Source organism: Barbatula barbatula (genome assembly GCF_947034865.1).
Source record: "Barbatula barbatula genome assembly, chromosome: 15".
Classification (NCBI taxonomy): Eukaryota; Metazoa; Chordata; class Actinopteri; order Cypriniformes; family Nemacheilidae; genus Barbatula; species Barbatula barbatula.
The window spans coordinates 3,117,927-3,131,568 of record NC_136778.1 but is presented as its reverse complement, the minus strand read 5'-3'; the positions used below and the strand labels follow the sequence as shown (position 1 = coordinate 3,131,568).

At 40.1% G+C, this 13,642-nt stretch overlaps 2 protein-coding genes across 11 annotated transcripts in view; one reads left to right on the top strand and one right to left on the bottom strand.

Moving 5' to 3' along the window:
- The window catches only part of afdna (afadin, adherens junction formation factor a), an 87,416-nt gene extending 77,796 nt beyond the window's left edge, over positions 1-9,620 (top strand). For 5 of the 10 annotated variants that reach the window (XM_079475249.1, XM_079475246.1, XM_079475248.1 and 2 more), the window contains 4 exons: positions 1,468-1,602; positions 3,614-4,136; positions 7,443-7,524; positions 8,156-9,620. In XM_079475249.1, the coding sequence (XP_079331375.1) occupies positions 1,468-1,602; positions 3,614-4,136; positions 7,443-7,524; positions 8,156-8,312 (897 nt within the window). In that variant the 3' untranslated portion in view covers positions 8,313-9,620. The remainder of the gene's footprint in view (positions 1-1,467; positions 1,603-3,613; positions 4,137-7,442; positions 7,525-8,155) is intronic. The other 5 variants (XM_079475255.1, XM_079475254.1, XM_079475253.1 and 2 more) reach the window with 3 other exon arrangements.
- Positions 8,620-12,430, bottom strand: dusp23a (dual specificity phosphatase 23a). Its single transcript, XM_079475256.1, has 3 exons — positions 12,088-12,430; positions 9,911-10,928; positions 8,620-9,766 (listed from the first exon to the last, which is right to left on the bottom strand). The coding sequence occupies exons 1-2, from the start codon at positions 12,361-12,363 to the stop codon at positions 10,692-10,694; spliced, it is 513 nt and encodes a 170-aa protein (XP_079331382.1). The 5' UTR covers positions 12,364-12,430; the 3' UTR covers positions 8,620-9,766; positions 9,911-10,691.
- Positions 12,431-13,642: the final 1,212 nt, after the last annotated feature.

Below are 13,642 nucleotides of genomic sequence, written 5' to 3'. Positions count from 1 at the left end.
TTGTACCCTTTAGCTTTAAAGTCTAGTGCACACTACAATCTAACTATACAACTGCGTAAAAAAATGAAAGACCATTTCTGAATTTACAATTTATAGGTATATGTGTTTAGGTAAAATTATCATTTTTGTTTCATTCCGTGAACTACTAACAATAATTCTCCCAAATTTCAAATAAAATAATTACAAATATGTTGTATTTAGGAAAAGTTTAAAATAATTTTTTTAATGCGATCACTCTTCGTGCTGTCAGCGTTTCACATTGCTTTTGGATGACTTTGTCACTCCTTTCACCGTGTGCCCATCGTTTATTAGCAGCTCTTCTAGTGTGCACACTTACGAGACACACTATCAATCACGAGAGCACAAAAAATCTAATTGTAAGATTGGAGGGGCGTGAGTGGAGGGTGAGGCAGTGGGAGCCTGTGGTTCCTAAACCATTGTCTCATCCAATTTATTTTGCTTTTATTCTTTTTGTGCGAATCATGCAAGAATGCGAGCCATCATCTCTATGTTTAAAAAAGATTCTGAACTTTGCAAAATATTTTTTATGAAGTTTGGAGCATCGTTTTGATTGCGGCATTATATTTAGACGTTTGGCTCAAACCAATCTACCGATGAAAGAATGTTTAGTTTTCTCTTATGTGAACATATGAAAACATTTTTACCTACAAAAAATGTGCGCAGTAGTGTGCATTAGTCTTACAAATGAACCAGGAATATTTTTACTGAAAGTGAAACCCACCAAATGAATTCCTGTGAAAGCTCTGGATGTTTTTTAGGTTCCTCAGAGTCCAATTCAGCTCTGCTGGTTTCTGCAGTCGTTGTTTCAACGCAGTTTCACATTTACGAGCGGGTCGGCGCATGATTTCCCCACCCGTCTCCGGCCCAGAGCTTGCCTGCATGCGGGCCTCATGAACATGCCGTCATTATTCCCGTTTCTCTGCTCCATTCATCGCTGCTCCGTCTGTGTGTGTCGACTCTGGTGCTTTGTCATTAATGGGTTTCTCTGCCGGGTGTTTTGGGGTTTTCTCTTCCCTGTCCAGACCACCAGATTCTCCCATCATGTTTAGGAGGGAAAGATGTGTTTTGCGTTAGGTGCTGAGCATCTAAATCGTGTTGTGTGTTGATGTTTTGATTACAAAATGGTTTCCTGTAGATGTGAGGATACGCTGCAGTTGTCAGTAAGTTTTGCATGCGACTGTATTTGTGCATGGCATTTCGTAATGTTGTGCTGTACACAATGTCACTTATCGCAGGGGTGGTGTTTACACAACATTCAATACAGTCCAGTTATCTTACCAACGTATTGATAATGTATTGTGAGAATTTGTCTAGGTTTTTGTTACATTTCGTTTAAGGCTTTAGATTGAATAATTATAATGGTAGACACCAGAATGTGTCTTATACATCATGTCCGAGGTCTGACGCTTTACAATAAACTCATGTATGTATCGCACACCTGCTCAGCTACAGGACGAGGAGCGCAGACGGAAACAACAGCTGGAGGAGATCCGCAAGCGCGAGGCGGAAGAACGAGCCAAACAGGAGGAAGATCGACGCTGGCGAGAGGAGGAGAGAGCCAGACGAGAAGCCGACGAGAAGGTACTGTGATCGAAACGGACCAGCGACAACTAGGAACTTTCTTATATGTAGTTGCATGTGTATGTTTGTACGATATGGTTTTGAAGACCAATGACTGAGTGTTTCTGTTCAGTGGATATGACAATGAAACTGAACGCACATATGGGAAGCAGATTATCACTGTCATGAAGCTTTTTCTTAAACTGGCCCTGAAAGTCGCCACATTAGCATATTGGGTTAATGACTCAGATGTGTAATTTTGCTTTTGATTAGTCGGGATGATTAAAGTTCAGCTCCCAGAAGTCAGTGGTATGATCTCCATTTTGTTTGGGAGGGATACTTTGAAGTTTGACACGTATACAAGAAAGAGGCAGATGTGGTCGCATATGTGGGACTTTGCTCATGTTGAATTTGCCAAGTAGGCGTCGGGTTTCTATACAGACGCTTCCATACGATCTTTGTAAGTTGATGTGATTTGAGAAATCAGCTGATGTGTAACACGTCAAGCTGTACGAAATCGCAACCCCTTGTGTTTAATGTACAGTAAAATCATGTCTATCTGTTTATACAGTTTATACAGTGCATCTACTTCCTCTCTGTGAATAATATAATAGATATAAGGTCTTAAAGCTGTAAGTTTTGCCTTCTGTCTGGAACGTGAAAATTACTTGCGTTTAAGTGTCAATTGAAGTCAAAGTGACGTTTCCAAAATCTGACCTGACAGCTGTAATTATAAATAATTATTTTGAAGTTACCAAAAGTACAGAAAAGTTTCAGATCACTGCCTATAATCTCTTAGAAACAAACTAAATGTAAACGCAAATAATAATATTGATAAATGCAAGCCTCAGTTTCTCAGATGATGTCAGTTTGGATGTGTTTTGTTAACTTACGAAGCTAACTTAAGAAGTTAATTTAACGTCTGTCTAATGCCCATGTGTTACTTTTTCCAGAATTCTGGAAAGCCTCGGCCAGAACTTACCAGTGGTCTGGATTCACATTTCCCATTGAAACAGTGACCAAATCATTGTCTCCGTGTGTGACCGTTCCGTTTTATTTGCGTCTGTGTCCGTGCGTCATTTTCAGACCACTAGTAATTCTAGCGCCCAGTTGCGATGTCCAACTGCATGTCTTCACAACATCCCGTTTATTGTATTTGTGATGTATCCCCACCCCGTTAAAGAACTGCATGAGATCACATGAAATTCGTTTCACACGACCCAGCGTTTTGTTGGAAGGCCACTGCCATTCCATACAACATTGCTTGGAAGTGCTATTGGAAATGGGCTCGCTTTGGTTTCGTGGAGACTGTCCCAGATTGAACTCGCTCATCTGTGTTTGCCTCGAAGGGACATTTCCACCGCACGCTAACCCAGGGGTTCAATGCAGTAGAGACCAGTGCAGCCTCTGGGTGTTTCTTCCAGAGCGAAACCACCAAAATGCCAGCCAGACCTTAAATGGGAACTTGTAAGAGAATTGTATACTTTTATTCCAGTTAGAACCAGACCCCTCTGTCAGTTGTAGACAGCAGTAACATGTATGTTTGTGGTGCCACCTAGTGGATGCTGCAAGACAGTACATGTTAGGATTACTTAAAGGGAAAGTTCACCTAAATTTATTCATCATCCTGTCATTCAAAACTTGTATGTGACGCTTTCTTTTGGGGAACACCATAGAGGATATTTCGAGAAATGTCTGGTTTCCTGATCATACAATGGAAGTCGATGGGGGTCAATATGATTTGGTTCCCAAACGCTCTTCAAAACATCTGCAAAAGTCATACAGGCTTGGACTGACATGAGATAACATTTTTAGGTGTGCTGTCCCTTTAGTTCACTCAAAAGCATGATATTACATCATCACATCAGCGTCCACTCAAATTCAGAGTACATGTGTTCAAATGCGATGTAGCTTTATTGGTTCCTCCATGTAGTCAGAATACGGCGGGATTTGACGCAGGCGTGTCGTTCAGGGACAGCAGCACAGGCTAGCAAAGGCAGCTCTAACCAGCTCTTCCCATGTTCCCCCTTAGAGGAGACAGGAGGAGGAGTACTACATCCGCCTGGAGGCGGAGCGGCGCCGGCAGCACGAGGAAGCCGAGCGCAAGCTGTTGACGCCGGATGATCCTGGTCTGTACAGACCCCCCCTTCCCTGGGACTACCAGCCCCCTTCTCCCGCAGCCGCCCCTGCCACTAACAACAGCGCCCCCCCACCCCCGCCCCAGAGAAACACCTCCTACCTCAAAACCCAGGTCGCCTCCCCCGACACCATATACACTGCCAAGTTTGTCTCGTACAACGACGATGAGGAAGAGGAGGATGACCCAGGCCTAGCAGGTCAGGTTAAGCTATCGGCCACCAGGAAGTCGTACGGCGACCTTCCACCTGCCCAAAAGCCCCAGCCGCCGCCCACCGCGCGCAAGCCCCGCCCTGTCTCGGACGGTATCTTTCTGTCCAGCTCGTTCCAGCACCCCGCTTCGGCAAATGCCAACAGTACCGCTCCAAAGACAGGGCAACCCCCTCCCCCTCCCGCCAAACCCGGCTTCAACTCGCAAGGTAGAGACGGAGAGGAAAGAGAAGGGCCTTGACCCGGCCCATCCCTCCTCTGTTTTTCATTGGTTTATTCGTTTTTTGTTGTTTATGTTTGTGTTCCTGTTTTCTAAGAAGAAATCCGATCTTCGTTTTCCTGTTTCCTCTACCCTTCTTTCTGTAATTAGTAACGTAGATCCATAGCCAATCAGTTGCGTGAATCTGTCATGTTTCCTGTCGTTTTTTGTCTCATTTTATTTCGCTCATTTTATCAAGTAGCACATTTTTTGGTAATTTTTTTCCGATCCCCTCGGTTTCTCTTCCTCAAATCATCCTTCCGCCGTTCGGTAGACCCCCTTGATTCGGTGTGCGGTCCAAAATCAGTCCGAGTACTGTTGGTGTTGCCGGCCATTTCATGTGTGTGATTTGCTTTGGGGTAGGACCAAGCCTCAGCAGCTAGATGCCAAGTCAACCGGCTCAGGGAACGAGACACTGGCTTCTTATCTCACGCAGTGGTGGGCCGAACCCTGCACCTCTCCTCAGTCCTGTTCACACTTGGCAAAGGGGACGAGATCTGTCAGATGAGGCTTTTGCTTTTGTGCTTGACTGTTTAAAGCAGCTCTGATTTGAAGGCTTTAGTCCATAAATATCACGTTTTCATATTGCGTCTGGCGCCCTCTATTGTGTGGATTTTAAATGCTTTACATAAATAGTTTTGTTGTTGAAGTACAGCGCAGTTTTACATTTAGATATTTCGATTCATTCATTTAGCAGATGCGTTCTCTGATGAGAGAGCAGCCAAAAATAAGTTGAGTCTATAACACAATGTAATTTTACAAGTTATAGTTTTTTATCCTAATGAATTATTACAAAAACAACACACGTGTTGTTGAAGAATTTTTTACATTGTTCTTAAAGAAATATGCAAATAATATATTTCCTATATATTATAATAAGACACTCTTATTCTCAATGACTTTCCATAGTAGGAATATAAATGATTTTGAAATGATTTTGAACTATTCCTATATTCTGCACATACGTGACTTTATTTTTGACTATCGGGCGCAAAACCTTTAAACAGTCGTGCACAAAAAAAGCAATTCAACCCAGTTTCACTAAGATGCCCAGTGTATCTGACCTTGCATGTAACCTGCGCAAAGCTTCTCCCACTCAATGCCATTAGAGGCTGTTGTGATCAGATTGCATTTACGCTTTGAGAAACGAATGACTAACTTTGCATTAACCGTCACGAAATGCAATCCAGCACGGCATTCTTCCTGCTCTAACTGACTGACGCGCTTCAAGCTTAGAATCGGCTGCTTCTGCTCGCTGCTGCTTTGCTGCTGTTTTCGTCTTAAATCAACTCAACCATCCCCGTGTCTGCAACACTGCTGAAGCCCCCCATGACCCATAAAGCTGTTCAATCAAAACAGCATTTCAGCAAAACACTAGTGATGTATTTACACACCTGTAGTGCGGTGTAGACATTTCAAACACATCTTTTGATTGATTTTTCTATTTGAAGGGTCCGGTCCAAAACCTATTGAGGTTGCCTACACAGACAACATTTTAAGAAATCACAGACATACTTCTATGTGAATCATGCTGTTTTCTCAGTTATGCCGTTTTAGCCGAAATATGAGGCAATGCATTGCAGTGTGCTAATGATGAAATGTACTCCAATATGACAGACAAGTGGAGAAACGTACGTTATAAATATATATATATTTATATGTATTGTGCTTGTTGTATTTAGCATTAAATTATACAACACACTCAAATCCTGAGAAAATTACATTGACTTTAAAATGCAACCAAGCTATTCAATCACACTTTCTAGGAATTATGCACACTAGGAGTGCCATTTTGAAGTGAACTACTCCTTTAAAGGGGTCTTGGAAGGCAGCATATCATGTAGTCAGCCAGGCAGCTCGCTAGGTTTTATTCCAGAGCCTCGGTGTTCAGGCAGTACTTTTGTGTTGTTTCAGCTGTGTTGTAGATGTAACATCTTTTGTCTGTCTGCTGTCCAGTTTGTCTTTCATGTTTGACATCATCATCTGCTTTGCTCCGCCCACCCTCCCCCGACTCCTCCCACATCACACTTAGCGGAGTCTGTGAATCGACAGCCCTCCCATCACCTTCTCTAGAAAGGTGCATCCACCTACTGGAACTGTCAAGTGTCTGAACAAAAAATGCTTAATGTATTTTCCACCTTGATAGCAATTATAGCGTGGTTGATATTACTTGATCACTTTTTTACAATGTAAAATTCACACATTTAAGCCACACACCGTGTCTACACCAGACGCTCTTTTTTTTACTTGTGAATCAAAATCTTCATCAAAATAGCTGAACTTCCGAGTTTTAGGACTACAAATAGGTCTATGCAGACAAAAGTTCAGCATCATATTAAGCATTGCATTACAACCACAAAAGAAAACAAAATCCCACCATAAACCCTCATTTGGTTTCAAAAACAAAATCTGGCAACTCTAATTGGACTCTTTCATTGGCCAAGTCTTTGTTGCCATTTCTCAACATGTTTTTTTCGATCGCGTGGCCAAACCACATCATGCACTTTTTGCCCTCACAGCACTTGGCCGTCACCAGTGGAGAAGGTTTTATTTCGGTTCACATGTCAATGTGTTTGTGTCTTTTCCCTTTGAACCCAAACTCATTCCATTCAATCACTAAAACTTCCAACATGCATTTGGATCTTGTGCTCTTGCACATCATTGGTTGAAAGCACAACCACCGTTTTCACATCTCGGGTTTAATGTGGATCGTCCCCCACGTCCTTAATGACACACGGACAAGTGAGCCACATAGAAGGCGCCTGCGGTAGGTCTGAGGTGGAGGTCGTGGTAAAGGCCAGATGGAGAGCATCTCAATGTGTTTAGCACTGGTGTGCGACCTCCACCTTGGACTTCCTGATCCACAGACTGTGCATTTTGCGTTAGCTTTGAAACGCTTTAACACTAACAAGCTTTCTTTCTGCTGTTCAGCTTCTGGTCTGTGGAATAGCTTTCAGATATTTGCAAAAGTTTTTGGGTCAGTGGTTGAATGCAACTTCTAAAAAGGAGCTTGAAAACGAATCATAATATATTAGTAAATTATGGTTCTGTTAATATGTTCATGTAAATACACATTGGCGTTCATCTGCAATTCTTTTCATTAAATATTGAGATGTGGACATTTTCTATTTAAGCCACAGCATTCTGCGCCCAGCAGCTTCTGCAAGTTAGATTTTAAATGCGCACTCGCTCTTGAAACCTTACTTGAGATTGCATTTTCTTGAAATACTCACGTTGTTTTTACACAATTAAACAGGATTTAATTCATACACTGGAAACACAACAGGACTAGGATCGGGAGAGGTTTACAAGGACCCGCGAGAGAAGTGGACAAAAGGGTGAGGAACATACTGCCACATCTGAAAAAACCTCCAGAACTTGCATGCTTGTATGAAAACATTTCAAACAAAGATCATGTCCTGTTTGGGCTGAACATAAGATATGACTTTAAGCCTCTACAAACTTTATAAATCCTTTGGGTGGGGTAGAAAAGCCACCCACACAGAGTAGAAAACAAATATTTATGCTTAATATGTGTTGAATACAAAACATGTGGTATTGCAATAGTTCACTTCATTCTAAACACACCTATACATAAAAAAACGCGGCTATATTTTTCTGCGGCAATATATTGTGGACATTATGTAGTAAGCTAAGTATGTTATTCGGTTTGCACTCGTGAAAGTGGAGCCTCAAACAACATATGGGTAGTTGGCAGACTAATATGCAAATTTGTCCTATGGGGTTATGGCACAACTTTAGAAAATAAACTCTTTTGCTATTTTATATGCTGAATATAACTAATGATAATATAAAAGATGTGATATTAACAGTTCGTTTTCTAAAATGTGCTATGTTATAGGACACATTATTTACATTTTATTCATCATATTTACATGACAGTGAGTAAATGGTGAACTGTTCCTTTAAGCTTGCATTTCCGACACAGTGTTTTGTGCATTTTTGCAGAAGTCCGGACCAGGAAAACACAATTGGCGGAGCCCCTGAAAGTCTGACTTTTAAGGAGCGTCAGAGACTCTTCTCGCAGGGAAAGGAAGTGTCAAATAAAGTGAAAGCATCCCGGAAGCTCATGGAACTGGAGAACGAACTGAACATAAAACAATAGGGAAGAGCCTGAGCAGGACTTCTGCCAACATCCGACCCATTCCTGGAAAAACCCACATCCAGTCCGAGCTTCCCACACATTTTCAAACATTGGTTTTGGTTTTATTGAATAACTGGAAGGTTGAGTATCGTTAAGGTGCAGTAATGCTGCGCAAATTCCCTCAAAATTATCGAAGATATATTATAATAAACACTGTAAATTGTTTTAATTATATAAATAAGAAGATTGAAATTGAAGGGGGTATATTTTTGTTTGTGAAATGTCATTCAGAAATGATGCATTCTGGGCTTGTTTTATTTTTTTAATTGGCAGTTGATGTGGGGATGTTTTATGGTGTTATTTTATGAATTTTCCATCTCGTTTTTATTTCTTTGGAGACTTCGTGCCGATTCGAGAGACAAATGATTAGGTCTCCCCGTACAGAACAGATGAACAGTAGCGTGTGAATGAGACACTTTTATTTTTGCGCCGTTTGCTTTCTTGCTCATCCTTCTGTGTTCACAAGGAACCCTTCATCGAGTTTCGTATCTGCGTTTAATGTTGTTTTGTTTCTCAGAGCATAACCTTAGTAGCGCCATCGTGAATTTCAGTTTATCCTCTGGGAATGTAGTGACCTCGCCTGCGAGTTTGTCATCCCACTAGAGCTTGAGAGTTTACCACTTTTATCATAAAATAGTTTATTTTATTGTTTTTCCTTAAATTAAACTGATGCCGTTTAGTCGAATGATAGCGGCCAGCTGATGCTGGTAAAAAGCGTGATGGTAGTATAATGGTGAAAAGAGAGACGATTTAAATAAAGAGGTTTGTAGAAGTAAGACGAAGGAGCCTACTTAACAGCAGGTATTTATTTGAATACTTCTTGACACAGATTTGTTTGTATTTATACGTCCGGACAGTCTGAGGTTACATTTTGAGGATCATATGTATCCTGCCTTTATTTTGGCAGCACAAGCCAATATTCTACTATTGAATTGTGCATTAAATGGGCTCCCACAGATAACAGTATTGCAGACCTTTATTTAAATTGAGCATCTGGTCGTGTCGTCTCTGTTTGAAACACCTGCGTCTTTCCTTTCCTAGCCTAGATCTGTGTATATAATTTTCCAGAGAAAATTCCACAGACTTTGTAAATCCAAGTGATGCATATAAGGGTAATGTCAATTTCCTTTCTTTTGCCACTTTGAAAAACATAAACTGACACATATACACGGTCGTGTTTTCATTTTAGGTTAAAGATGAATACATTTGATTCATTTTAATGGTTGTTACATAGGCTTTTGTAAATCATAAATAAATACAGATTTTACAAAAGATAAAGACTCTGTCTATGTTTTTGCAACGCTTTTATCAAGGTGAAGGCACTGTGGACGTTAACTATTGTAAACTTGTTGCTACACAGACTTTTCAACCGGATCAATAACAAATAAAGACATCTGATCACATTTTAATTTCCACTTTAAAGATCACGTGTTTAAAAATGTCTATCATTTCATAAATACTTTAGGAACTTTAAATCTACAAAGTAAACAAATAAGTTTTTCCAACTTGTCCAATACGTAATTGTTTTAAAAACATAAATGTATTTTTTTTAGATGTACTGATCTACCTCAGTCACGTTGGTCTGTGTGCACATCATCTCCGTATGAATTGCATTTTATTCTATATAATCTAAATAAGTACAGACACGTCACATGTTCCATTTAAGATTAAATGCAACAAATTGCTTCCAGTTTTTTTTAACCGATCAACCAGTAGAAGCATATTTTTTCAATTTCTAAGTCAAATTTAAGTTTTGTGGATAGACAGACAAGCCCTTAGATGCTGTAAGGTTACCCAGAGAGAGATAATGCGTTTGTTCAATTCAATTTTATTTATATAGCGCTTTTCACAATGTGCATTGTTCCAAATCGGCTTTACAGAAGAAAATAAGAAAAACACAGCACAGCGCATGGTGTTTGTGGACCAAGCAAGATTATTCTAAATAATAACCAATAGATGCAGTGGTGGTTTATTTAGCATATTATGCATTGACTGAATGCTTGGCTTAAAAGATGTGTCTTTTTTATATTGGGAGAGTCCATCTCACCCTCGAATAGGTTCGGTTTAGGTGCTAGGTATGAGAAAGCTTGACCCCCTTTGGTGGATTTAGTTATTCTAGGTGTTATCAGAAGAGCGTGATGGGTTGTAGTGTGATAGAAGCTCTGTTCTGCAAGTAATAACGAAGTCAATACGATACTTCAAGTTTGTACTTTGTTATATTAATAATGGGTGTGTGTTTCTAACAACACATGTTCTTTGTGTACACAACAATGCAGGATTGCATTACCGACTCACGCAGGGATTAGTAACCACGGCAGACATTTTGGGACTTAAATGTGATTATATGGATTTAAATGTGGGTGGAGTGTTGATGTGGTTTACACAGAAACCGTCTTTAATGTATTGATGAAACTCTATCACGGCTTTCTCTTGCTCTTGTGTCTCGATGGACCCTTGACGAAGTCGTCGGATTTCTTTGATGGCTTCCAGCCCTGAGATGTTCCTCGTTTTCACCAGATAACAGGCCAGCATGGTCCCCGTCCTGCCGTGACCGTGCATACAGTGAACCGCGACACCCTGAGGAGTCCAAAATCAGGTTTAATGTGGCAGCTCATGAAAACACAAGGCATTGTGGTATGCTTTTGGGAACGGGGCTCTCAATCTACAAAATGACAAGAAAACGCCCCTTAAAATTTATAGAAATTGTTTATATGTTATTATAAGTCCCTGTCACATTCATATAGAGATTTTGCTAACACTTTTCTAGTAAACTTCTTTTTACTTGTGACATATTTTACCTATTGATTGTCACTGAGACAAGAAATCTTTATAAATCTATATGTAAATGTTTCTTTCACCATCTCGTGCGCACCCTGGTCTGGACCACTCTTTGTTTATTCTTTTAAAGCTCAACAACAATTACGGATAATAGAAACGATAACAAAAGATAAAACAAACAAAAAACATTGCGGCAGGGTAAATATATAAATTAAAATAAATGAATTAAAAATTACTAAAAAGCATTAATATTATACTTTGAGTTATATATGTCAATGTATACATTTTATTTGATCTATTTGAGTTCCTGCTTTCTACGCTAAGAATGGCGTTACCTGATTGGTCACAAACCCGGAAGATCACTCCCCAAGGGAGGACAGAGGCATCACGCTTTCCACGTCACGTGTATCTTACACAGAAGCACTATCGTGCAAGTAAATTCTATATTTTACATGGCAAATATTATATTCATAAACAAAAGTTTGTAAAATCTGCACTTAACTGCAATTTATTTATGTTAGAAATGGAGAACTTAAGAAAATCTCTTTTGCTCATAAACAACCAAAAAAATGTAAAGTTGTTAAAATTTATACAGACGTTTTTTTCAATTTAATATCCCGTCTAATTTTATGAATGGTCTTTTGTTTAAATATGTTTATATATATATAATTTGTTTTGTGGATATAGAATGTGTCCATAGGAAAGAGGATAATACTTGCTGTTATTTTCTGTATTTCTTTCTTTATTTTTTCTTTATTATTTTTATTATTTATCAATCTTTTCTTTTTTTTCCCCTCTTTGTGTGATATGTATAATATTGCTTCTTAAATTTAATTAAAAAAAAAATCGTGCAAGTAAACACGGCTCGTTTAACGTTATGTATTTAAGGCTGCTGTCGAACACAAGTACGCCCGACTTTCGTCAAATTAAACCCGTAAGCAGACTTATCGATACTCGCCTCTCCTTTGGTATTCGCTTCCTCCACGATGTTGAGGAATCGCTGTATTTGAGTCACAGTGGGTGGCGTGAAATCCACGACGCTGATGTGATGCAGGGTCAGTCCGGGGCAGCTGTCGTGTTTCTGGGGTGTCGATTCGCACAAGCACACCAGATGTTTGATGCCATTCTCCAGCATGAACTCGTAATGTCCCGTTTCTGAAGGCAATGCGAGCCCGGCGAGCTTCTCGCGCTCGACCCACGAAAAGTTCGGCGGCGGACCGGTAACACGCGACATATCGCGCTGTGTGTACGTCACGGTGTGCCAAAAGTCGGACCGTCCTCGCAGTGTTGCCAACTCCTCAGTAAGGAAAGTAGCTATTGGCTGTCCTAGAAGTCGCCAAATGATGTCATCACATACTTTGCATAATTGACCATGTGCATTGTGCATGTAATTGTGATGGACGCTGCAGGAGAGAGGATTTTTTCTACTTTATCCGGGCTTGGGACCGGCAAAAGTGACACAAAAGAGACATTATTTTTAATTTTGGGTTGGTTTTTAACCTACAACAAGACATAGTATAACATGAACATATTTAACCATACATTTTTTTCTTATGTTTGGTTTTTAACCTTATGGTTTACTTAGGAGCCTACAACAAGTCACAGAAAATATGAACATTTTTAACCATAACATTTAAAAACTAAATGCTTACACAATCTAGATTGACAAAATTTATACTGAGACATGATGAGCTAGCAAGCTAATTGATCTTATTTCACAGAGAGGCACACACACAGTGGACGAGAGTAAAGTGACTGAGGTTGTGTGAGATGTATTTTTCTGCAGTGATTTAATTAGTTTAGACAAAGAACATTTTATATTTCATGCTGAATTGTAAACCCGGGCAGGATCAGCCGGCGGCGGCTTTCTGCGCATGCGCGCGATCTCCTGCTCTGACTGCAGCCGGGGGAGCGTCTGCTTCGCGAGGACTGAGCCGCCTGTGAGTGCTTTGGTGTGGGCTTTCGGCTCAGGGAAGCACCCGCTGCTCGTTGTGAAGAGTAAGAACGATATGTGCTTTCACTTCAGAGTCTCCAAAAGTCTCCAATAACATCAGAAAAAGTCGTTAGATTTGTCGCTAGTCGCTTTTTTGAAAATGTGTCGCTAGAGGGGCCTGAATAATCGCTAAATATAGCGACAAAGGCGCTAAGTTGGCAACACTGCGTCCTCGATATATAGCGACTGTCCTGGAGTCAAACTCGCCGGAGGGAGGAGTGCGACTGTCAGAGTATTGCGCAATGGGACTTGATGTATGTCTAACTAAAATATTCCACGTTCAGTGCGTCAAGTAAGTTGGGGGGGGGCGTTCAGTGCGTCATGTTGGAGTAAAGGTTTTTTTTTTTTTTTCAATGAAAGATTTTTTTTTTTTTTTTTAACAACAAGAAAAAATCTTTACATACATTCGTGCATACAGTGAAATACAACATATATTTATACAAATATAACATAAAATGTACATTAGGGGGTTAATGTTAATTTATATTAAGATATTAAAGAATTTACAATTTTTTAATGT